Source organism: Ictidomys tridecemlineatus, chromosome 2 (genome assembly GCF_052094955.1).
Source record: "Ictidomys tridecemlineatus isolate mIctTri1 chromosome 2, mIctTri1.hap1, whole genome shotgun sequence".
Classification (NCBI taxonomy): domain Eukaryota; kingdom Metazoa; phylum Chordata; class Mammalia; order Rodentia; family Sciuridae; genus Ictidomys; species Ictidomys tridecemlineatus.
The window spans coordinates 28,825,562-28,852,149 of record NC_135478.1 but is presented as its reverse complement, the minus strand read 5'-3'; the positions used below and the strand labels follow the sequence as shown (position 1 = coordinate 28,852,149).

General features: G+C 44.0%; 1 protein-coding gene across 1 annotated transcript in view; it reads left to right on the top strand.

Moving 5' to 3' along the window:
* The first annotated feature begins 9,291 nt into the window (after positions 1–9,291).
* Cmtm7 (CKLF like MARVEL transmembrane domain containing 7) overlaps positions 9,292–26,588 on the top strand; it is a 55,185-nt gene continuing 37,888 nt past the window's right edge. The window contains exon 1 of the mRNA XM_078038229.1: positions 9,292–9,693. Within this exon, the coding sequence (XP_077894355.1) occupies positions 9,547–9,693 (147 nt within the window). The 5' untranslated portion in view covers positions 9,292–9,546. The remainder of the gene's footprint in view (positions 9,694–26,588) is intronic.

The window sequence follows — 26,588 nt, the reverse complement described above, 5'->3', positions numbered from 1 at the left end:
ATGTGGTGCTGAGAATGGAACCCAGTGCCCCACACATGCTAGGCAAGCGCTCTACCACTGAGCCACAATCCCAGCCCCGCCATTTGTCTTATTTATGCAAGGTTTCATGGGTAAGATAGGAGTTAAGAATGAAGGGAGTGTGGGCTTCTCATCTTTGAAAGTTTGTATTCTGTTCCATACATCTGCAAAGCTCTCATTTACAAATTTTGATAAAAATGGATTAATGGGAAAATTTGCACCTGTCTACCTTATACCTAATACAGAGAACTGTGAGAATTTACATCTGTACACCTCACCTACACAGAGAGAAGTTCTTGCATTTACACTATTCTACTGCCTCACATAATTCTAGAACATTCTTCGACTATATTTAGCTGACATTTTGGCTAAAAATCTTTATAAAAAAATGTAATAGTCTTCCAGGGAAGACTATTACTATTAATAAGACTATTACTTCCTGGTTTGTTAGCATTGGACTTGATTTCACTTTTTGAAAATAAGGGATGATAGTCATTATGAACAGTGCTATAATCCAGCAAAGTCCCACCCAAATGGCCTTGTTATTAATTTTGCACCTGCTTTTTATATACTTGCAAGCATTTTCCTCACTGTGCATATTAATAGCATAGGCTCTTATATGATAGTTCATCTCCCTTCTACAACAGCCTAACCCCTTTGAATTAGTTGCTTTTAATTTTCACTACACTTGTGGGAACTGTGTGTAAAATGAGAATAGAGTTTGAAAGACAACCTCTCCTATAAGCTAAGTGCATGATACTTAATGCTTGAGCACTTAGACTTGGTCTTAGTTAAAAGATTCAGTTTAGAGAGACAATATTTGCAAAGCTACACATCTAAAAATGGGTTAGTAAGCAAAATATATAAGGAATTCAACTCGATAGCACAAAAACAAATAACCCAATTTTAAAAATGGGCAAAGGAATTAAATAGACATTTCTCAAAAGAAGATACACAAATGACCAACAGGTAAATTTAAAAAACTAACAACTAATTAATTCACTAATTATCAGGGAAATACAAATTAAAACCACAATAATTACACCTGTTAGAAAGACAATTATCAAGATGAAAGACAAGGATTGGTGAGAATGTGGATAAAAGGGTGCACTGTTAATGGAAATGTAGATGGAAAAACAGTATGGCGATTTCCTCAAAAATTAAAAATAGAGCTTCCCTATAATCTAGCAATCTCACTTCTGGTTATATTTCAAAAGGAAATGAAGTCAGTGTGTTAAAGAAACCTCGGTACCCCCCAAGTTTATTGCTGCATTGTTCACAGTAGCTAAGTAGTGGAAACGACCGAAACATCCATTAACTGATAAGTGGATTGAAAAAAAGAAATGTGGATATATACAATGGAATACTGTTCAGCTTTTAAAAAGAAGGAAATCCTGTCTTTCTACAGTATGGATGAACCTGGAGAATATTATGCTAAGTGAAGACAGACACAGACAAATTCTGCATGATTTCACTTATTTGGAGTGTGAAGTCTAACACTCACAATGGTGGCGAGTTACTGGTGGGAATGAGGACGACAGAGAGAAGTGTTGGTCAAAGGAGAGAAATTTCAGTTAGATGTGGGGGACTTTAGACCTTGATTAAAAATCTTTTTTTGTTTGTTTCACTTTAAATGATTGTTTCAATGATTACATTTTATAATAAGCACATATTATCTTTGTAAGGCAAGCAAATATTATTTCCAAGTTTTAAGGATTAAATAAAAACACAAGTTTTTCATTTAAAAGATTAAGTATGCTATTGATGTTTTGGGCAATGATTAAGAGATTTGTTTTTTTTTTAAAAAAAAAAGAAAAAATCCCCGATACTGAATTAAAACATAAATGGCGTATTAGTTTGCCAAGGCTGACATAGCAGAGTGCCACAATGGGATCACTTAAACAACCAAAATTTAGTTCCTCACTCTTCTGGAGGCCAGAAGTTCAAGGTCAAGGTGTTGACAAGTGTGGTTTCTTAGGAGAGACTGCTCTCCTTGGCTTGTAGGTGGCTCTCTGTGTCTCCACGTGGTCTCCTCACTGTATGTGTTGTCTGTGTTCTTCTTAGAAGGACGTCAGTGATGTTGGATCGGACTCACCTTCACAACTCCATTTTAACTTAATTACCTACTAAGACCCTGTCTCCAAATACATTCACAATGTGAATTCAGACCAAAACAAATAGCAAGAGTTTCTTGACCCCAGAATCATGTCTTGCCTTCCCCACCCCCATCCCTATACACACGCACACTTCTTCTTTCTCTGCTGGTAACTCTGCATAAGAACCAGCAGTCCTGGTGGAAAGTGTTGGCACACACAGCTGTGGATCTTCACATTCGTGCGATGCTTCCTTGGCATTTTCACACATCTATCTGCTTCAACATTTCACAAGTGGAAACTGAGGTCCAGACAGCCTCACTTGCAGGCAGACCAGCTGGCAGAGTCCCACCTGCTTTTTCCAAAGGGCCACTAAGCAGAAGCAGGCCCTGTAAGCAGACCTTTCAGTGCTTAAGGAATTAGGGAGTCCTCTCCTTGACCCCTTTTCTACCTAGCCCAAAGCATGGGCTAGGAACCGGTCTTCCAAGTTACACGCATTCATAAAGCGGATCGTCCACGGGAGCCTGCAGACTACTTGGGGAGATACAGCAAACACAGGAAATAATTAGAAAATGAAAGAAAAGTATCAAATAGCTTCACTGTCTGAATCGAAAGTCAACTTGCCCTCACTGGCCAGGGTCAAACTTCCCTTCTGGCTAGCTGTTTTGAAGCAAACAGCTGGTGCCAATCTGCCAGATAGCATTGTACCTTATGGGGTGGCCTTTTCAGAGACCCATGCAGGGGTGGGGGAAGAGATGCAGGGACCTCTGGTGTGTGCAAGGCCAGAAACCTCTCACAGGCAGGAACTAAGCAGAGGATAGGAGCAGGAAGCAAGTGTTAGCCATTTCCCCTGTCCCTTCAGTTGAGCAAGATCAGGCTCTTCATCTGATGCTCTTTGCATTATACTCTTTTCTTAAATCTCCAAATGTATTTCCCCATTTTCCAGCAAAGGATCATTCTGTATGCATGCACACACGCATACACCACACACACGCACACACCACGAACATGCACACACAAGACATAATGCAAACTGAGCTTTCATGTTTAGAGTTAGTTTAATAAAACAGTGAAGTCAATCTTACTGTTTATTAATATGCATAATTATTCTTGGGTTCTATGGTCAGTAACCATGAATATATGGTAAACAATTTTCCCACTATCAGATTTGGACATGATAAATCTGGACTACCATGTACCAGGCACCTTGGATGGTGATAAGGATGTTGGGATGAAGGCCAAGAAGAGCCGGCACACTTGAAAGCCTGCTGGCAGGCTCCATGTCGAGCGCTCCAGGCCTTACTATATATTGAATCCTCACACAGGTATGGCAGATTGTACTTTTTAAAATGGTCATAGGGATGGGTTCGTGGCTCACCAGTAGAGCACTTGCCTGGCATGTGTGAAGCCCTGAGTTCGATCCTCAGCGCCACATAAAAAATGAATAAATAAGTAAATAAGGTTCATCAACAACTAAAAAAAAAAATTTTTTTTTAATCCGTGAAGTTTATTTCAGCACCCCCTTAAATGTGGGTGGGGCCTTGAAGGTTCTGACTCTTAGAACGTAGAGGAAATAATGATGGTCCCGTTCCAGGGATACCCCTAACTGTCTGCAGTTCCTCTTGCTGCTTCTTGGAATGGTGCCCCTGTCAATGCTCCCTCTTAGAACCCAGCTGTCAGGCTCTGAGAAATCCAAGCCCCGTGGTGAGGCCTCATGTAGACATCCCAGTCCCAGGCCTAGTTGAGCTCCAGCCAATTGCCAGCATCAACTGCCAGCAATGTGAGAAAGCCATCTTAGGACCCCTCTAGCCCTATCTGCCCTCTGACTATAACAGTGTCATAGACCCCAAATAAGAACCACCCAGCTGAGCCAAGTCAAATCACAAAACCATGAGAGAGAATAATAAAGTATTTTAAGTCACTAAACTTTGTAGTGATTTGATATGCAGCAGAAAACGTTTATTTGTTTGTTTATTTATTTATTTATTTTGGATTACCAGGGAATGAACTCAGGGGCACTCAACCACTGAGCCACATCCCCAGTCCTATTTGTGTATTTAATTTAGAGACAGGTCTCACTGAGTTGCTTAGCAGCTTGCCTTTGCTGAGTCTGGCTTTGAATTCGCCATCCTTCTGCCTCAACTACCCAAATCGTTGGGATTACAGGCATGCACCATCACGTCCAGCAGCAGAAGAGATTTGGATTAGGAAGTATAGGTATGCGTTTTCACATCCATTGACAGATGGAAACTGAGTCCCAAAGGGGGTTAGAAATTTCCCACTTTCTGGGCACAGTGTCGCACACCTAGAATCCCAACAGCTCAGGAGGCTGAGGCAGGAGGATTGCAAGTTCAAAGCCAGCCTCAGCAAAAGTGAAGTGCTAAGCAACTCAGTGAGACCCTGTCTCTAAATTAAAATACAAAATAGGGCTGGAGATGTGGCTCAGTGGTCGACTGCCACTGAGTTCAATCCCCAGCACCCCCAAAAAAATAAGAATAAAAAATAGATTTCGTACCTTTGAAGAGCTGGTGGGTGACAGAATCAGCACATAAACTCAAGCAAGCATGGTGCTGCATGGTGATTTTTTTTCCCCCGTGTGAACTCCCAATGTGGGAAGAGAGACAGCAAGGCTAAAGTGTGAGAGGCCACATACTTCCAGTGTGGGTGCAGGGTGGATGCACATACAGGAGTGAGGGGACCATATTTGCCATGTTGTCTTGCCACCTTTCCAGCATCATCTATCACTTGCCTAAAACACTCTTCTCCACCCACCTAAGGCTGATTAATAGCTTTTTAGCCTTCCCAGACGTTCCCATTACTTCCCTTACAAGGTGAGGAGCTCCCGGCCCCCCCCCAGCACTTCACTTTAACCCTACTTTTAGTTTTATACTGTATTAAAATTGCCATTTTGGGGGCCAATCGTGAAGCATCACCTGTAATCCCAGAGACTGAGGCAGGAGGATCACAAGTTCAAAACCAGCCTCAGCAAAAAGTGAGGCACTAAGCAACTCAGTGAGACCCTGACTCTATAAGTAAAATACAAAACAGGGCTGGGGATGTGGCTCAGTAGTTGAGTGTCCCTGATCAATCCCTGGTACCCCCAAAAAAATATAAAATAAAATAGTTTTTACAGTCTGGTCCCTTCATGTCAGGAAGCCCCAGGGGAAAAGAACAGAGCTCTCAATCCTAACATAGAGCCTGGTACTTTCTAGATGCTCAGTAAATATTGGCTTAATACGTGGCATGGAGAATTGCTCTTGCTCAAAGAAGGCCTCACAGAGGTAGTGACATTTCAAGGGACTTAGTTAAATTGCCAGGAACTTTGCCAGGTCAGTAGTTTTCAACCAGGCTCATGAAGGCATTGAAACCACTCACGAGGGCTAGTGTTGTAGCTCAGCAGTAGAGTACTTGCCTAGCACATGCATGATCCTCAGCACCCCATAAAAATAAATAAATAAAAGTATTGTGTCCAACTACAACTAAAAAATAAATATTAAAAAAAAAACTACTCATGAAACTTTCTTCATCATAATAAACTCATCATCATCATCTCCATCATAAGGGCCAGCAGGGGTTCTCAGCATTTGACATGTTTTAACTCTCATTAGATCCTTTCAGCTTCCACTACCTATATAAAACCCGATCCTAAAACTGGCATCCACAATCCTGCAATATCCCCACAGGACTACCTCTCAGTCCAACCCCTGTCAGTTTTCCACGTACCCTTACACTCTAGCCACCCCAAACCACTGGTAATACCTGGGGACCATGTTGCTATTTTATGCCTCCTTGGGGTGGGCCATTCCCTCTTGCCTACCCAGTAAGTTTGTTTGTTTTTGTTGCTTTTGAAGTACTGAGAAATGAACCAGAACCTCCTGCTTGCTGGGCAAGTGCACTGAGCTACATCCATGCCCCCACCCCATCCCCCACCACTATAAGTTTTAATCAGTCTTCAAGACCCAGTTCAAACACCACTTCCTCTACGAAACTTCCCCCTGGTTCAGGACAAGTTGGTTACTCCCCTCTGTGGACTATCCCTGGAACTCTACATTAATTCCACAGATATATACTGAGTACTACTTTGGGCCAAGAATTCTGTTAAACACTGCATGAACAGGGAACTTTTAGTCCAGACCTGGACTCCACTCCATGCAGATGACAATCACAGCTACCTGCTACCTAACTCCATTTCCCTGTATTACTAAAATTACAAACTCCCTGGGGAAGGAGTTCCTCTTCCAGGAATTATTTGGTCTGAAGAGTGCATAGGTGAACCACCTTTTCCTGCCTCCCAGACACTGAAGAAGTGAAATTTCCCCCAGATGCTCCCTCAATTTCTTGTATTGCCTAAATCCAGAAAAAAAAAATCTTTTATTTCTTTATTAAGCTAGAAATAGAAGCCCTGACCAGATCTGATTTGAATTCCTGGATCAAACCATTGCCTGATATAGGAATTCACCTCTGCATATTGTAGTTACACAAAGCCAATGAATTCTTTTTGCTCAAGTTAAGTTTCTGTTTCTGCAACAAAAATCACTATGACAAATACAGAGCCAACTCTTGTTTTTATTAATTTTTTCCTTATATCTGATCCAGATATATCATCTTAATTGTGTTGGTATAAGAGTTGCAGAAACTGACATTCCACTTGAAGTCTTGGAACTGTTGATAAGCACCTGAAACCCTCAGAGTAGAGAAAAGGAGAACTTGGAAATTCCTGAATTCTCAGCAGCTACTCAGGACCACCAATCTGGCTCCCTCTTATAGTGTGACATATTTAGAGGACTAGGAAGTCCTTTGTCCAAGCCCTTGCTCCTTCAAGTGGCAATCATTAACACCCAGCAGGCAGTGCACCGTGCAGACATCTCCTTGTACTTGGCAAGATCTGATCTCTGCAGCCTTTCTTGTACATCAGGCCAGTGAAAGTCTCTTGCATTGCAAGTATCTTAAATGATTATGATAAAAATGATTAGCACAGTGGCCAGCATTGGTGATTATTTCCAATCAGGGTTGGGTTGCACAATGGTCAACACCAGGCAGAGAAACCCAGTAATGTGTCAGCAAGCTTTCCTGGGTAATAACAGCTCTCAACCTGGAGCATGCAGGGTGGGGATGAACGCCGCTGAGGACTTATTCAAACACAGACTGCCACGCCCCATACCAAGAGCTTCTGATCCAGCATACCAGAATGGCATCCTAGAATTTGTATTTCACACAGGTGATAACGGTGCTTCTGAACTGAGAGCCATTAAACTGAAAAATCACCAGACGATTCCTAGAGATTTGCACGAAGACTCTTCAAAGGAGAAATTATCCAGCGCTTGTGTTTTCTGCTTCTTTGAAGCCTTCACTTTAACAGAGATCTCCTGTCACCTCTGTTGTGGGTTTCAAAGACTTGGACAAGTGCAGGAGTGAAAACGTAAATCTACATGAAAAGTGATAAGCAATACCAACTTCATGCCAACTTCATGCTTTGGCACGTCTGCTTGTCTGTCACATTGTCGCAGCAGCCCCTAGTTGCAATTATACCTGTTTTACAGAGAAAAAAATAGAGGTATCAAGCAGATGTGCATGTTATTTAAAGATAAGACAGATGCTGAAGACAAAAAAAAAGTGTATATCAAAGTAGAAAAAAAGTAATGTAATGTCTCAACTCTAGTGTATCTGATCATGACAGTGGTTCTTGAACTTGAATGTGCCTCAGAATCACCTAGGAGACCTGTCAAAACAGAGAATGAAAGAGTATTATCCACCCTCTAGAATTATTAAGACTTTGCCACGTTGGAAAATCTTCTGATGCCAGGACAGTACTGGTACCTAATAAACTCACGGAAGCAATCTTTGTTTGCTTTTTTTTTTTTTTTATTGTGTTTGTGCATGCGTGCATGAACACTTGTGCGTGTGTGTTGCTGAGTATTGAACCCAGGAAGATAGATTATTTTTGCTGTTTTCTCTATATGAGTAAATATAACCCAGGGAACATTAATAACATAACTCTTTGGAGCTGTGTGCAGTGGTACACACCTGGAGTCTCAGCTACTTAGAAGATTAAGGGAGAAGGATTACTTATGCCCAGAAGTTTGAGGCCAGCATGAGCAACCCAGCAAGATCCACTGGCTGAGGCAGGAGGACCCTAGACTCAGCAACATAGTGAGGCCCTAAACAACTCAGCAAGACCCTGTCTCTAAAATAAAAAAGAGTTGGAGATGTGTCTCAAAACTATAACTCATTTAGAGTCCTGCCACTTGGAAACCATTTGATAACTTCTTTTTTTTTAATTTTAATATTTTACTTCTTAGTTTTCGGCAGACACAACATCTTTGTTTGTATGTGGTGCTGAGGCTCGAACCCAGGCTGCACGCATGCCCGGCGAGCGCGTTACCGCTTGAGCCACATCCCCAGCCCATGATAATTTCTAATAGAAGTAAACATTTGCTCACCTTGTGGCCCAGCAAACCTCTTTGTAGATGTTTACCCCAGAGAAATGAGAATTTATAGCCACCAAAAAAGAAAAAGTTCCAGAATATTCATCAATGCTTTATTCATAATATCCAGGAAAGGAGAGAAGGAAGGAAGAGAGGGAGAGAGGGAGGAAATAACCAGGTCCTCATCAACAGGTAAATTAAAATTTTAAAACACAGTAGAACGTTTACTCAGCAATAAAAAGGAAGGAACTACTGATTTGAACCACTGGTATTCCCAACAGAATGAATCTCAAGTGAGTTATGTCGAGTGAAAGAAACTGGACACAAATGAGAACATTCTGCATTGTTTCAAGTGTATGAAGTCCAAGTTCAGCTAAAACTAATCTAACAGTGACAGAAAGCAGACCACTTGGGTTGCCTGAAGTCAGAGGAGGGTGCTGAGGAGAGGCAGCAAGAGGAAAAAAAGAAGCACGGGGAAACTTTCTGAGATGATGGGCATGTTCCATTCGTCGTTGGGTGATGGTCACACAGGTGCACACATTCATAAAAATTAACGGAGCTGCACGGTACGGCCTGGACATTCCACCGTCTTTAAGTTAAACTTCAGTAAAGTCTCGAAGCACACATCAGCAGCCTCAACCCACACAAAAGCCCAGGAGGCTCAGTGCCAGCTGTGACCCGGGTCTTGCCCACTTGGGAGAGGCCGCGGCCCCAGGCGTCCGGTTTCCTCCTCGCGCCAGTCCAACTTCCGTGCGTCTCTGAGCTCCGGGACCGCGGCAGCCTCCCTGGAGAGCGCCGGCCAGCTGATCCCGCGCTGGGTCCCGCCACAGCTGGCCGGGGTCTCGCGCGCAGGGGTGGCGGACGAGTGCGCCCCGCCCTCCCAGCGCCGGAGACCGCCGCCAGGGCCCCGCCCCGCCCGCCCTCCCGCTCGCCCGCCTGCCTGGCCCGCCCCTCCTTATCTGGTCCCGGGTCCCGGGCCGGGGAGGCGGCCACCGGGCTGGGGCCACGCGATGTCGCAGGGATCGGGACTCGTCCGCACCACGTGCAGCAGCGGCGGCGCGCTGGGACCCGGGGTGGGCGCGAGCCAGCCCTCGGAGGGGCTGCTGGACTCCGTCTACCCCCGCACCCAGGGGGCCCTGCTCAAAGTGGCGCAGATGGTAAGAGAGGGCGGACGCGGGGCCGGGGTCACTCCGATCGCCCGGGGAGGACTGGGCTGGGGAGCGCACGCGCCGACCGCTGGACCTGGCTGGAGTCCCCAGCCTCGAGCGGCGGGTAGGGTGGGGGCCGCGCCGCCGAAGCCGAGTCCCCGGGAAAGTTGCCGGCGCAGCCCGCGCCCAGCCCGGCCCCCAGCGGTGCCCGCCCTGCCGCCGCCCGCCCGCCCGCCCGATCTCGGGGCCCCCGGGCTCCCCAACCCCCTCTGCGGGCCTGACCCGCCTGCAGACAGAAACCTCGGCCCGAGTTCCTTGTCGCCTTCCTTCCTCTTCTCTGGGCCGCGCCGCTTCGAACCCGCGCCAGGGAGGAAAAGTCTCCCGGCCAGCGGTGCTGAGCCGGCCAAGCCCCACCTCCCGACCCGCAGCCGGCCCTTCCCTGGCCGTCGCCGAGGGGCTTCCCCGCTCCGGGAGCAGTTTGTCCCCCACGATGAGGGCGCAGGGCTTTGCATTCCCTTAGGTGGTGAGGATGACCAGGGATAATGGGGACCCTGGGACCGCCTCCGGGTCCCCTGCGCTCTCCAGTTCCAAGGGAGGGCCCTGGAAGGCAGAGGATCGTTTGGGAAAGACCGGTTCTGAGGGGCTTGTCCTGTTTGGGGAAGCCAGTCTCCTGGAGAGAGCCATCTGGAGCCAGGCGGGACGAAGTTGCGGGCTCTCTGAGTGACCACCGCAGCACCAGGAAGTTGCCCTATCTGTTCTCTAGTTCCCTGATCTTTTCTCCCTCCCATGGTTTTCTTTGAAAATATTTTATCTTAAACACCTTTCCGTTTGTATGATGCGTTTTGAAACTGGGTTGGGCTGTTCGCGACTCGTCCTTCACTGTAAGGAGCTCAGCAAAAACTGTAAAGAGGGGAGTGGTAGTTTTTTGAGATGTGGGAAAAGAAGTGTGGGGAGAGGTATAAGCTAATGGAACCAGAAGCTGGGGCCTGCGAAAGTGAAGCGGTCTCTCCGGAGCTGGACACAGGGTGGGAATCCTCTATGCTTCCGTAGCTCTTATTGCAAATGCTGAATGTGTTTAAAAAAAAAAAAAAAAAAAGTGGCTCCCTGTCTGGGGAGACTAGAGGGACCTGGACTCCATTCCTTCCTCTCTAAGACAGTGCCTAGCTAAACCCAAAACTAGGAAGTAGAGGCATTTTAGCAACTACCAAAAAAGGCCTGGTGCTGAGCAGTGTTGAACATTTTTATTTTTCCTTCCTTCTTTTTATTATGGAGGGGGGGGAGCTGATAAGAGATTTGATCAGCTAAATGGAGCAGGCAGCCTGCCTCCTCCATCCTTAAAAGAGGCTGGGGTGAGCAGACCCTGCCTGAGCTTTGGAAATGATGAGTTTGATGGGCACGGATGGGGAGCAGAAGCTTCAGCTTTGGCCCATATGTTTGGTGGAGAAAGATGTTGGGGGGGTGAAAAAACTCCTTGTTGGTCTGGACTTTGGTAACAAAGGTAGTGGAGGTGAGAAGCTGTCATACTGGCCCATGAGTTTGAGGAACAATGGTATTGGGGCATGAGAGACCTCCATCTCTCATTACAAATGTCTCTTGCCTGTGGCCCTTGTGCTAGGTTGCAGGTGACCATCGATGATGGAGCCTGTTCTTCAAAGAAGAGAACAAAGACTTGGACAATTACTTTATCTGGCTTCTGCTTTTCTGTGTGCTCTCCTTAAAACCATGCTACCCCTGCAGGATTGTCAGGTAGCTACAGGCTAGTTTGATCAAACCCTGTGAGGGTGAAGTTGCCCTTCCAGGATGGTCACTTAGGACTGTCTCAGGACTGTCTGCTGGGGCCTCCTGTCTAACTCTTCGCTGTTCTTCTCTTTTCTGGGGTTCCTATTCGGACATTTGACGTTCATTTGTCTTCATTTCTGGACAGCACTCAATTAGCCAAGTTTTAACTTTGAGGAAAGACAGAAGCAGTTAAAATAGTGCCACCCTTTATACATTCTATCCCTGGATCGATCTCTCTCTCTCTCTCTCTCTCTCTCTCTCTCTCTCTCTCTCTCTCTCTCTCTCTCTGTACTAGGGCTTGAACCCAGGGACCTTACCACTGAGCCACATCCCCAGCCCTTTTTAAAAATATTTATATATTTAATTTAGAGATAGGGTCTCCCTGAGTTGCTTAGAGCCTCCCTAAGTTGCCAAGGCTGGCTTTGAACTCACAATCTTCCTGCCTCAATCTCCAGAGCTGCTGGGATTACAGGCATGCACCACCACTCCAGGTGGGTCTCTCATTTTGACTGCAGATGTCTCAATGGCATGCAGGCCCTTTTGCCCTTGGCTTCTCTAGAAGTAGTTTCATCATGGGCGGATCAACAGCCTTTCGATGTGTTCCCTGAAGAAGGAATTGCAGAGGCTGGGTCTTCAGAGAACAGCTTCCTCTACCTTGGGTGGGCCTCTTCTGAATCCTCCACTACCAGAAAGTGAAAAGAGAAGAAAATAGGAAGAAAGCGGTTCTTTAAATGACTGTGGTACTTGTCATGTCCTTTGTCCATGTATGATTCTTACAATTCTGTGGCCATGAGGGCTTCATTTCTTTCATCTTCCTTATGAGATCAGAGACATAGTCACAGTTCTTGACTTAAAGGAACCTTAAAAAAAATATAGCTGTTTTTTTGAGCCCTACTATTGTTCTTAAATAAAGCCCAAGGAATTGTGTACTATATACCACGTATATATCTTCTCATGAAATGTTTTTAAGAAACCTGTGGAGTCGCCTCTTTGACAGATGAAGAAACGGAGGCTAAGACTTACTAAAGCCACACAGCAGTCAGCAACAGCAGTAGAGCCTACCCAGGCCTCGTTGCTTGTTAAGGGATCTAGTGAAATCAAAACCACAGTGAGAAGACTTTACACTCACAAAAATGACATTAACTGAAAAAGACAGATAATAACAAATGGGAAGAATGGGGAGGATGTGAAGAAATTGGAACTCTGGGATATTGCTGATGGGAAGGTAAAGTGAGCTACATCCAGGAGATGTGAACACATGCCCAAAGACATATGTTCGTATATGTTTGCGGTAATATTATTCATTATAGTCAGAAAGTGGAAACAACACTAATGTCCATCAAATGATGAATGTATAACACCAACAATAAGGCAAGTGATACATTCATACAGTGGAAAATTATAGAGCCCCAAACAGTGGAGACTGAAGTACCAACATATGCAACTGAATGGATGACCTTTGACAACATTGTGCAGGTAAAAAAAAGTCAGTCATAAAAACCCACATATTATATGGTTCTACTTTTATAAACGATTGAGAATAGGCAAATTTATAGACACAAAAAAAATGAATTAGAGGTTGCTTAGGGCTGGACATGGTTGATGATAGGAAAGCAGAAGTGATTGCTAATAGGTAGGATTTTGCAGGGGCAAAATGAACAATTTTCAAAGATTGATTATAGTCATGGTTGCACAATCATTGAACTTTATACTTTAAATGGGTGAATTGTATAGTAATTGAATTATGTCCTACTTAGCCACTAAAAAGAGATCTAGAGAGGAGATTGAAGGGGGCATAGTGCTCTACATGCAACCACAAGATGTGGGGAGCACAACTATATTAGAGGAAACCCCCTTTGAATCCCCACTACACCTACCACTAGAGGAAGGAGTGTTCACTGCAGGCCTCACAGAGTCTGGGCTGAAGGACCAGGTCTCCTGTCATCACCAAGAGGCCTGGGCTGGAAGAGACCCCCTTGGCTGGCCAGGAAGATAAAATTTAATAGTTGATCACCTAAGGGATGAAGGTCAGAGGCGAATCTTGATAGATGATCATGTTGGGAGTTCCCATTCACTTCTTTATACAGTATGTTTGATTTGGAGATTTCTAATATGTTAGAAGTGGTGAGAAGGAAAAAGATGTAGGAAGAAACAAGCCAGTATTGGGTCAATTCTTTTTTTATTAATTGATGCATGATAATTGTACCTATTTGTGGGGCATAGAGTGATATTTTAATAACCACTGAGCAACATCCCCAGCCTTTTTTTTTTAATTTATTGATTGATTGATTGAAACAGGGTCTTGCTACGTTGTTTAGGGCCTCCCTAAGTTGCTGAGGCTGGCTTTGAACTTGCAATCCTCTTGCCTCAGCCTCCCAAGCCAGTGGAATTACAGGTGTGCACCCCCATGCCTGGCTATCATTTCTTTCTGAGAGACAATTTTTAATCTTCCCACTGCAGACATTTCGAAATTGGTTTTATTTCATTGAGCATCTGCTATACTTTAACTGTATTCAAATTGTGCACAGTATATCTGTTAGCAAGGTAGACCTCTGTAGGAAAACAAAGCCCTTTTTTTGCACAATTTTTGCACAATCATAATATGGAAGGAGAATGAGGATGTAGTTCATAGGTAGCAAAGATAAAAAGCTCAGTATCTTCTAGGAAGTTCATTTATTTATTCAGCAAATATTTATTCAGCACCTACTGTGTGCTATAGAAAGAAGACTATACAAAATAGATCATCCCCTGCCCTCCTTATACTGCAATGGAGGAAGCAAACATTAATCAAATGACTATAGGCAAATGCATTCATCCCTTGGTATCTGTGGGGGTGGATTCCAGGACCCATCTCTGATACTAAAATACACAGATGCTCAAGATCCTTGATTAAAATAGTGACATAATTACTAGGAATTTCCACACATCCTCTCAGATATTTTAAATCTTACTTATAATACCTAATACAATGCAAATGCTATGTAAATAGTTCTAGGTATTGTCTAGGGAATAATGACAAGAAAAAAATTAGTTCATGTTCAGTATAGTTGAGACCAGGTACCCCTTGTAATTACAAGCTGGGACAAAAGTTGGAGAGGAGAGCTGCTCTCTACTCAGTGGGTAGAGAGTATTTCTAGGAGTCTAGGAAATACTTTTCTGAGGAAGGGATATTTGATGTGAATTGAGGAAACAGCATTACAAGAAGAAGAAAGCGTGGACAGTGGTCCTGAGTCTGGAGGAAGGAGTATCGGGTCAGATTGGATGAGCCTAGAGAAGTATGCCGAGATCAGACCCCAGGACTGTCAGATCATGGTGAAGATACTGTTCTTACTCTATGAAAATCTTGATGTAGTTCTCAATCAGTGGTTGTACTGCCCCCTAGAGGTCATTGTGGAATTCTATGGAAACATTTTGGTTGTCACAGGAATATTAGGGTCATGTTACATATACATGTTATTAATTTCAGGAGAGTAATTGAATACTGCAAAATATTTTGTTTTCTAAAAATTTCTTTTGCCTGAAATAAGATTAAAGGAAATTACTCAGTTTGGATGGCACCTTGGATGTGAGTCTGGGGAGAGACTCACAAAATTTTCTGGCAGAAAGGTGAGTCCTAAAGACACTGAAGTCAGGGCAATTCTGGGCTTCACTTTAGGAATTCACAGTACAGGTACCAAATGGAATTATACCATGAGGGATCTCAGCCTCTGGTGTAGCTGTGAATAGACCTGCGAGTGGAAAATGGCCTAATATAACCCAGAATGGGCCACCCCTTTGTGTTCTGGCTTAACTCTATATGGTAGAGGGTGGAGGGGCTCTGGCTTGGTTTATGCTATGGTTTGGCTGTCATTTTTCCCCCAAAGGTTCATGTGCTGGAAGTTTGGTCCTCAGTTTGGCAGTGGGAGGTGGTGGGCCTTAGATATGAGGGGTCATGTCCTCAGAAGGTTTATGGGGTCCCAGCCTCGGTTTCCTTTATTGAGATGTGACTTCTTCCTCTTGCACACACTCTACTATGCACCTTGGGGCCCTTGCCAGAGCCTGCACTATGTTGTTTGGACTTTCATCCTCCAAAAACTAATTAAGCCTCTTCTTTTTAAAAAGTTAGCCTGCCTTCAGTATTTTATTATAGTAATGAAAAATGCACTAATATAGTTCCTAAGTGTGATCTGCACATCCATGTCCTACCTCCTGGAATATAGAGCGTTCATTGAAGAAAAGAACCTCACTGCCAAGGTTCTTTGGCCCCCAACCCAATCCTGAATCCAAAAACAAGAAACACTTTCTGCCAATGGCCAAATAAAAAATAAAAATAGAAGCTGGGGTTGTAGCTTAGTGGTGGAATGGTTGCCTCGCACATGTGAGGCAGTGGGTTCAATCCTCAGCACCGCATAAAAAGAAGTAGATGAATAAATACATAAAAGTATTGTGTCCATCTACAACTAAAAATATGGACACAGTACCTTACTTCCCCCACCCCAAATTAATATTTAAAGTAACTTTAGGGGCTGTAATTATGGCTCAGTACTAGAGTGCTTGCCTGGCATGTGTAAGGCACTGGGTTCGATCCTCAGCAACATCTAAAAATAAATAGATAAGACAAAGGTATTGTGTCCATCTACAACTAAAAAATATTTTAAAAAATAAATAAAGTAACTATAGTATTTTATATTGGATACATGTAATATTGTTTTTAATTAGGATAATGCTATACATGTTTTATAAGATATTTATTTTTGCTTGATGTGTAATGAGTGTTTTCTCCTATTACATGGTGTTCACCTGCAGTTTGATTTTTAGTAATATTGTCTGTACAGTCATGTGGGTTCCATGGTTTATGCGACACCCCAGCCCCTGTGGCTCAGGAGCAGCCAGTTCAGCTCATGTACAAACAAGGCTGTGATGAATTTCCTCATTGAGAAGTTCTGGTGTACAAACCTGTAAATACTTCCTCTGGATAAATGGCATTGACCTTTTGCTGAGAGAAAAATGAAGTGCTTCTTGCCTTTCTGAGGTGGTTGGCGTTAAACAATTTTCTAGGCTATAATGTCTACAAATTAGTGGATGTTCCTTTATCATCCAGGAAACTCAAGGAGCCAAGTGCGATAGTAGTAATAATAGTTTTAAATTATAATAGTGTTTTTGGTGTCTGATGATTTGGGAAAAGAATAAAGACAGAGACTAGAAAGTTCAGTCCGGCTTTTAAGTGCATTTTGTATTATGTAATGTCAATGGCATCTGCAGATATTTGAAGGATGATGGTACCACATAGGTGGAAGACCTTAGGTAGGCAGGCTACAGATCAAAAAGGCTTTTGTTATCACTGGTGAGAATTACCCTCCTGGGCACCGCAAATGACCACCTGCTGCCAATGATCACCAGTTGGGAACCACTGGCCAGAGGTGATTTGATACTGATGAATACAGTCCGGGAGGGTCCACCAGGTTGCAGGATCCTAAGTGGAGGCGAGGGGGAGACCCCCTGTGAGCCTGGAGAGTTCCACAGGTTTTCTGGCACTATAATGGGCACCAAAGACCCTCCCGCGCCTGGCATGGGGGATTCTGTGTGTGAGCTAATATTTATTTAAATTCTTGTTTCAGGGAAGGCCTCCTTTCTCCCCCTCCTCCCAGCCCTGGCGCTTCCAGTTCAGCCCACTGGACATCCATCTGTTTCCTCCCCTGCCATCTGCCCCGCCATGCTGTGCAGCGCTGCCCCAGCCTGCATCCCTGGAAGTCTCCCGGTGACCCGCCGGCCGCCACATGCCGGCTTTCATTGTCACCAGTTTGGCTCAGAGGTTTCCTCGCTGGCGGCTCACTCCCTGGCATTCCTCCCTGGGGCCTGTTGTGACTGCGGGGCGCTGCGGGGGCCCTGGCTCCGAGCCGGGAGGGAGCTGGCTGGCTGCTCTGCCGCCCGGGGGCGAATGAGCTGAAAGGATGGGACGCAATAGCTCCCGCTCCCCGCGCCCTGCTCCCAGCGGAAACCACGGCGACTCCTGCGGGATAGTTAGGATAGATGGATGGATAAAGAGAAAGCAATTGTCCCTAAAACAGGAATTACTCTGAAAGTGTTTCTTTTCTTTTTTTTTTTTTTTTTAACATGGAGAAAATAAAGTTTCTTCCAAAGGTAACAGGAAAAAGAGACTAATTAAATCAGTTTTGGGTACAGAGTAAATTGGAACTTTCTGGACAGCAGAGAGAAATACTAGCTATAGCATAACCTCAATTTATTTGTATTCCCTTCTTCCATTTATATTTTCTTTATCTCCCCCTCCCCCAGAAGGCAATCACAACTCTAAATATTATTCATGATGGTCTTTTTTTTTTTTCTCTCTCTTTTAAATTAGAAACTAGGGCTGGGGTTGTGGCTCAGCGGTAGAGCGCTCGCCTCGCACGTGCGAGACCCTGGGTTCCATCCTCAGCACCATATACAAAAATGAACAAGTGAAATAAAGGTGTTGTGTCCAACTACAACTAAAAAATAAATCTTAAAAAAAAATAGAAACTAAATAATAGCTATCCCCACTCCTTCCACCCTTTTCTTTCTTTCTTTCTTTCTTTCTTTCTTTCTTTTTTTCTTTTCTTTTTTTTTTTTTTTTTTTTGATACCAGGGATTGAGTCTAGGGGCGCTTAACCACTGAACCACATCCTCAAACCACCCACTTTTTTTTTTTTTTTTTGAAACAGGGTTGGGCACTATATTTTTACATGAGTTGATTTTCATGATATTACACAATGGGTCCTACCAAACCCCTAATTTACAGACTAGGAATTTGAGGCACAGAGAGCTTAGGTGATTTATCCAAGGCAAATCTTGGTTCAAAACTTGGTTTTGAACCAGATGGTTGGGGTCTAGAACTTGAGCTCTTTTTGTTTCTGTTTTGCAGCACTAGAGATTGAACCCAGGGTCTTGCATGCTGATTAAATGCTCTACCACTGAGCTATCTGCCTGGCCTTAGAACTTGAGCTCTTAAAAGGTCAAGTAGGGTCTTCCCCTCCACCCCATGATGAATTGCTCTGTGCAATTTGCCAAATCATTAAACATTAGAAAAATGATGTCATGGGACTGACATTGTGGCTCAGCAGTAGAGCACTCGCCTAGCATGTTCGAGGCCCTGGGTTCAATCCTCAGTACCACATAAAAGTAAATAAACAAAATAAATGTATTGTGTACAAATAAAAAATAAATATTAAAAAAAAGAAAAAAATGATGTCATGATACTGCATTCAAGTCTACCATAACTGACTGTGGTCCACAGAAATGGGCAGGCTGTGGTCCATCTAGCAGGAGGTGCTATGAGACATGGCAGCAGGTGCTATGATGGCCTGGCCTTTGGCCAGAGATGAAGTCATCTGGAATGTGGAAAAGCCCTCCCTGGGGTGCTGAACAGACAGAATGTGCCTTGTGTTTTAGAAAGCATTTTCACAGGATACCCGCCATTATCATTCTTGCTTTTGAGTTGTAAGTTCCTTCAGGAAGGGTTGGGAAGAGAGAGTCCAGAAGGGTAGAAAAGATTTAAGTTCCTGTTCTATGTCAGGCATCATCACTTGAAGTTTTCCTCTTTAACCCTTCTAATCTCAATCTCTCTCTCTCTCTCTCTCTCTCTCTCTCTCTCTCTCTCTCTCTCTCTCTCTCTCTCTTATTTTCCCATTCTTTTGGTTGACCAGAACCTGCAAAGTAACTTTGTAACTTGCCCAAAGTTTAAAAAAAAAAAAAATCTGTAAAACTCTGTCTGTGCCTTTGAATCCAGGGCCAGTCAGGTCACCTTCTCCCACAGGGCATGCTACTTCTCCATGTGTAGTGAACAGACTCCCAGCCTAGCCCATTGTGGCAAGCACCCCAGGGTGATGCCCTGTGCATCCCCCATGATGTAAGTCCATTCTCTTGATTGTGGCTGGAATCTCTTACTTTATTCTAAACCATGTAAGATGGCAAAGGTGATGGGATATCAATCTCTCATATGTTACATCAGATGCCAAGGTGAAGCCTTGTTGCAGATGTAATTAAGATTCCCAATCAGTTGATTCTGAGTTAATCCAAAGGTGCTTTTTCCCCAAGTGGGCCTGACTTCATCAGGCAAAAGTTTTTAAAATACTGTGTCCTCTCCAAGGGAGGGCTCTGAAGAAGGAAACTGCCTTATTAGGAGGTGCTGGTACAGAGTCCTCATAATGAGCACTAATGGGTGGTGACTAGGAGCTAAAAGCAGCCACCAGCTCACAGCCAGCAAGAAAGCAAGGACCTTGGCTACAGCTGCAAAGAGCTGAATTCTGTCAATACCCATGTGAACTTGGAAGAGAATTCCAAGCATCCGATGAGACTGCAGCCCAGCCAGCATCTTGACTGCAGCCTTCGAGATCCTGTAGCAGAGAACTTTTGCCCCTCTGAGATGTCTGTAGTTTTAGCTCCTAAGTTTGTGGTCATTTATCGACTGCTTCTGTAGATAACTGACCCATCCTCAGAAGCCTATGTATCCCACATCAGAGTGCCTGTGGGTGTTCCCTACCAAAGGAAGATGGGAGCAACACTAGTGAAGGAGGCAAGAAGCTACAGTGGCTGGGCTGTGGTCATGGCATTGGATTTCTGTGGAGTAGATCCATTTCTTGAGTTTTGATCTGGGCATTGTGTGGAATACTTTAATGCAAGAGCTCATCCATCATCGTAACAACCCTATGAAGTGTTATTATATATTTCCATTTTATAGATGAGGAAACTGATGAGTGGAGCTTAAATATCTTGTCTGCAGTCACTCAGCTGTAAAAACTAATTCCATTTCCCAGCTGTCAGTCTCTCCCCGCGTGGGTCCAGTCCAAAAAGTGTTAAAATTTCTGAACCAAACAGTAGCCATGATTTTGCATTGTTGAGGTTATCTTTGATCTTTTGAAATAGATAACATTTACGTGACCAAGATTCAGAAAGTAACCCAAATCCCCCAATTCCCATTTTCCCTCCCTGGAGGCTGCTGGAGGCTCCCTGTGATGCTGGTTTCTTATATGACTATCAGAAGTTATTCATAAAGAGTGTCCTCTTTCTTCTTTCCCTGCATTGAAGCTGCATTGTGTTCCAGAGAATGGGTTTACTATGATAAGTTTAACCAGTCTCCTATTGGCAGACATTTGGTTATTCCCATTTTTGTCATCTAATGGAGCTATAGTGGCTGCTTCTGTACGTATCATTGTTTTGTGTGTATACAAGAAACTTCTTAAAGGAAAATTCCTGGACCAAATGCTATGTGCCCTTAGAAACTTTTTTTCATCTGCCCTGAAACTCAGATTCCAGAACATCACCTTTTGATCTTCCCCCTGAGGGCTTCAGGGGTCTTCCATGTCCTTTGTCATTGCAAAGGACTCTAGTTTGGGTTCCAATGTGTTTGGAGATCCATTTTTCTAATAATGCCACTTTTATTTAAGATATTAGAGCCAGAAAAAAATGTAGGGGAAAAGAAGACCTGTGTGGCCAGCGTTTTTCTTAGAATTTCTCCATCACAATGAGAGTTGGAAGAACAGAGTGGATGAGGAGAATGAGCAGCTAGTTTACTGAATGAGGAAAGGAAGCCAGGGCAGAGTAGCTAGACACAGATGAGTTTGTGAAACCTAGCCTCAGCCAGATCTTACTGGGAACTCTGGAGAATTAGGTGCACCACCGAGATTGTCCTTTGAAGCAAGAAGCTGGGCCTTTAGACTCTCTTCATTGGCTATAGGTTAGGAAGGAGGGTGGATGAACTTCCCAAGACCCATGAGCCAGAAAACTCCCATCATCCAAGGGAAATCATTTGTAGAAGGATTCCGGGGAGAAGTTAGCACAGCACCCCAGCAGCTGGGGATAGATGCTCTGACCTGGCAAAGACAGCAATGGGTATCTGGGCAGCAGTCATGGCTTGTGTGTTGGAATCATCTCCAATCAAACTGATCTCTGCTGAGCCTCTAAGCTGATACTCTTTGTGGACATGCAAACCTGACTGCATCTTCCTCCTAACTGCAATCCTGACCCATCTATATTCTCCCTAAGTGTCCCTCTGGATCTTCAGTCCCAGGCAGCTGCCTGATAGACCTTTCAGGACTTTTTTTTTTTTTTTTTTAAATCTTTTTTTTTTTTTTTTTTTTTTTAAAGAGAGAGTGAGAGAGGGGAGAGAGAAATTTTAATATTTATTTCTTAGTTCTTGGCGGACACAACATCTTTGTTGGTATGTGGTGCTGGGGATCGAACCCGGGCCGCACGCATGCCAGACAAGTGCGCTACTGCCTGAGCCACATTCCCAGCCCTCAGGACTTTTTTTTTTTTTTTTTTTTTAATATTTATTTTTTATCTCTCGGCAGACACAACATCTTTGTTGGTATGTGGTGCTGAGGATCGAACCCGGGCCGCACGCATGCCAGGCGAGCGCGCTACCGCTTGAGCCACATCCCCAGCCCAGGACTTTTTTTTGATATTACTTTTTTGCTGTCTACTTAAAGAGTTATGTTATTTTTTTTAACTTTAATCTGAAACAGGAAGAGAAAAAACATCAACGTTTACTGAATGAAAAATACATTCAATAGGTAGGGTAATTATTTCCGTTACCCTTTAAAGGAGAATTGCAAGCAATGACATGGTAATATAAATAACTGTATCAGTTTTAACTCCTTGGAAGGATCTAAGTGTGTAGCCACAGACAAATTTTCCTGGAAAGCAGATATTTGATTTCTGGCATGGGGACCTTATTGACACCTACTCTTGTGGGTTTCACTTGCAGAGGTAAAAGAGGCACCACAGACTCCCATATTGATAACGTGGTGTTGGTTTTACAAGGGCTCCTCCTATTATCGAACAGTACATCCTGTTTTCTGGCTGCCGCTCTGGGCAGAGGAAAGAACTCTAACACAGCACACATCCCCTAGGCCCAAAGGGGGTCTCCTTGCTGACGGTTGGTCTACCGACCCAGTTCACACCCAGTTCATGATGACATCAATTCCTGTTTTGAGAGAGCTGATTGCTACTTTAACTTACTCTGGTTAAAGAATGAAAAATCACTTTCCAGATGTAGTAGGTGATATAATGGCTCTCAGAATATACCTCCACATCCCAATCCTGGAACCTATGAATGATGCCTTGTTGGGAAAAAGGGCCTTCTCACATGTAGTTAAGAATCTTGGGGGCTGGGGCTGGGGCTGGGGCTCAGTGGTAGAGCGCTTGCCTCAAAGGTGTGAGGCACTGGGTTCGAGCCTCAGCACCATATAAAAATAAATTCATAAAGCTATTGTGTCCATCTACAACTAAAAAAAATAAAAATTAAAAAAAAAGAATCTTGGGGGGGTGGCTGGGGTTGTGGCTCAGAGGAAGAGCGCTGGCCTAGCATGCATGAGGCACTGGGTTCGATCCTCAGCACCACATAAAAATAAAATGAAGGCATTGTGCCCACCTACAACTAAAAAAATAAATGTTTAAAAAAAAAAGAATCTTGGAATAAGGAGATTACCCTGTGTTAGCTAAGTGGGCCCTAGAGCCAATGAAAGTGTCCTTGTAAGAGACACACAGAGGAGGAGAAGGTGATAGGTATGTGGAGAAGAGTCAGGGGCTGTGACAAGCCCAGACTTTCCAAGGCAGCCACCAGACACTAAGAGAAGCAAGTTCTGCTGCTGTAGGGTCTGGAGCAAACATGGTCCTGCTGACACCTTCACTGATATTAGACTCTGGTCTCCAGAACTGTGAGAGAATAATAACTATTGTTCGAAGCCACCATATTTGGGGTAATTTGTTATAGCAGCCACAGGAAACTAATACAACCAATTGAAGACTTTCCATTGTGGTCAGAGTCTAAGTATCTTCAGCAGTGCAAACTGTAGGCATTTAGTATTTTTCTCCTTTTTGATGCCCTTTGCTCATTTCCAGGAATAAACCTTCAAAGAGGTGATGGCCGCCCTCTCTGCCCCTGAGTGGTAATTAAATCTCAGCCCTCTTTGAGTCCATCGTTCTCTTTGATAGCTCATTCAAAGACAGAAGCAGTCCTTGAATTTCTGCTGAGAAAAACAGAACAAGAAAGATGGAACATCAGAGAGCGATTCTCAGGTAGCAGGCTGAAGGCAAAAGATAAGAAGTATATTCCAAAGTAGTGTTGCTCTGGCTTTCCACAGACATTGAATAAAGAAGTTTCCTCAGATTCTCCACACATCAGGATGCCAAATAAATCTCACAGCATTCTAGTGGAATCTTTCAAGATAAGCTACTACAGCTCAAAAACATATGTCTGAAGGTGGTCAAGTTAGTGCTGTTTAATCAACTATATATGAGATGCTTGCTATTAAAAAAAATGTAGACATGCTGGATGATTTGTGTATAATTTTTTTTTCTTTCCTTTTTTTTTTTTTTTTTTTTTTTGGTACCAGTGGTACCAGGGATTGAATCCAGGGGTGTTTTACCACCCTGCCACATCCAGGCTTATCTATTTTATATTTTGAGACAGGGTTTCAATAAGTGGCTTAGTGCCTCCTTAAGTTGCTGCAGCTGGCTTTGAACTTGAGATCTTCCTGCCTTAGCCTCCCACTTCTGTAATTTTTATCTACAAATTATTCTAGATACCCAGAAATTTTACAAAAACCAAGTACATAGAACTTCCCATAGTTTCTTCCCTTGATTCTCTAATTAGCATGTTACCGCATTTGGGTAATCCTTTTAAATTTATGTATGTAATATTGTTTTTTTGCTTGAACCATGCATGCTCTTTTTTGGAGGGTATGGGTCATTGAGGATTGAACCCAGGGGCACGGTAGCACTGAACTACATTTTTATTTTTTATTTTGAGACAGGATCTCACTAAGTTGCTGAGGCAGACCCCAGATTTGTGACCCTCCTGCCTCAGCCTCGTAAAGGATGCTGGAATTACAGGTGTGCACCACCCCACCTGACTGACATCATGCATTTGTCTATCAGTACTTTAGTGTGTCTTTCCTAAGAAGGACCTTCTCTTGCATAACTGCAAAACAGTTACCTAAATCAGGAAATTAGTGACATTAGTGCTATTATCTACAGGTCTGACTTGGATTTCACCATTGACCCACTAAGTATTCAGGTCTAGGATCCCATCCTGGATCACGCGGTACATTCAGCGGTCAAGTCTCTGTAATCTCCTTCCATCTGAAACAGTTTGTTGTCTTTCAGACCTTGAAGAGTGTGAAGAGTCCAGGACACAGCAGCCCCATCATTGGATATTAAAGCCAATTTGGAGGGACCCTTTGATTCTCATTCTCAGCATTTTATAACTACAATGGAGTAGAGAGCTGGAGAGAGAGAGAGAGAGAGAGAGAGAGAGAGAGAGAGAGAGAGAGAGAGAGAGAGAGAGAGAGAGAGAGAGAGACCCTATTAGGACCTTGGGATAGTGACTAAAATGTATCAAAGTCTTACCCCCAAACAAGTCCTCTTCTATGAATTACATTTAATCTTCAAACATGTTGGTATTATTACCTTATAGATGAGGAAAGAGCATCAAGCCCAGGTCTAGGGTATGGCTGCTTCTATCCTGTCCTGCTTCCTTTCTTGACCCACCTCTGAACACTCCACCCTGCAGCCACCACCCCATCCCCTGGCCTGGTTCCAGTCTCATCATGGCACTCTGCCAGTTGAAATCCCCTTGTTCTCATCTTGCTCCTCCATCATGGTGAATTTTCTCCACCAGGACCTGAACTGCAAGGTGGTACTTGGAATTCGAAAGCGCTCCCAATCTCTCTTTCTCGGAGACTAAATGCATATTTTCTTTGACAAAAGTTTTGGTAATATAACTCCTTTCAAAAATAAATATGAGGGCTGGGGGTATAGCTCAGTTGGTAGAGTGCTTGCTTTGCATGCACAAGGCCCTGGTTCAATCCCCAGCACCAAAAAAAAAAAAAAAAAATGAAGTGCTTGAGATGAAATAATGCATGTCTTTGGGAGCCTGCAGAGAGAGAGGGCTGGGTAATGGGCCTAGCTGTGGGAATCACCCCTCTGAGGGCCCAGACCAGGCCATGGGGCAGGGACATATAATTTGAGGACTGCGGCAAGTAGAAGGCACAGGGGGACTCCAGTAAGGAGAGGCTTGGACGCCTGTCTTAGAGCAGCCTCCCAGGTCTCTGATAGATGCAGTGTTGTGGTTTGGGTGCAAAGTGTCACCCAAAGGCTGATATGTTGAAGGTGGTGCTCAGAGGTGGAAATTTGGGGGAATGATTGAATCATGAAGTTTCTGTCTGACCTCATCAGCTGAAAGGACTCCTGGTAGGCTGTGGAAACTGTTGAAGGTGGGATATGACTGGAGGAAGTAGGTCACTGGGGACATGCCTGGAAGGGTGTTTCTTGTCCCCAGCCCCTCTCCCCTCACCTCTCTCCCCTCTCTTCTCTCTCTATGACTGTCTCTGCTTCCTGGCTGCTGTGAGCTGAGCAGCTGTCTTCTGCCACACCCTTCCACTGGGGTGTTCTGTCTTACCTCAGGCCCAGAGCCGTGCAGCCAGCTAATCATCAAGTGGGACCTCTGGAACCGGGAACCAAAATAAATCTTTTCTCCATTAAGTTGTTTATGCCAAGTATTTTGGTCACAGTGAGGAAAAGCTAACACATGCCGTTTCTGTAGGCTTCTAGGATAACACCTTTCTTTCTTATTTAGTTGACTTTGACTTGACGGGTTTCCACTGACTCACCTCATCAAACAGTGTGTCCCTACACCGAGGCAGAGAGAGGCAGAGGAGGGAGAAAAGGACCTGTGTGTTTGTCAGAGTAGGCTTCCTAATTTGAAGCAATACCAGGAAACACTGAGTAGTGGCAGTGCTGTCACATGAAGGCCAAAAGAGTCAGACACCGGAAGTGGCAAGCTGGCTTTCAAATTTGCAGGTCTGGCTCAGGCCCTGTGGCATGGTCCTCATCGTGGCTCTCTGCCTGCCAGGGGCTCCACTTCAAGTTACTTTGTAGACATTTATTTAGTGCCTACACTAGCTCAGTTGGGTGCCAGCTGCTGGGGACCCAGGGGTGAAGGAAGCAAATCTGGCCCTTCCCCTGTGGACTAAAAATCCAGACACTAACCACTATGATATTTCAGCACAGCTGACACACCATTGTTTCAGGCACTGCTAAGATATTTTAAAAATGCTAACTATTATTATTTTTTAATTTATTTTTTAGTTGTAGGTAGACACACA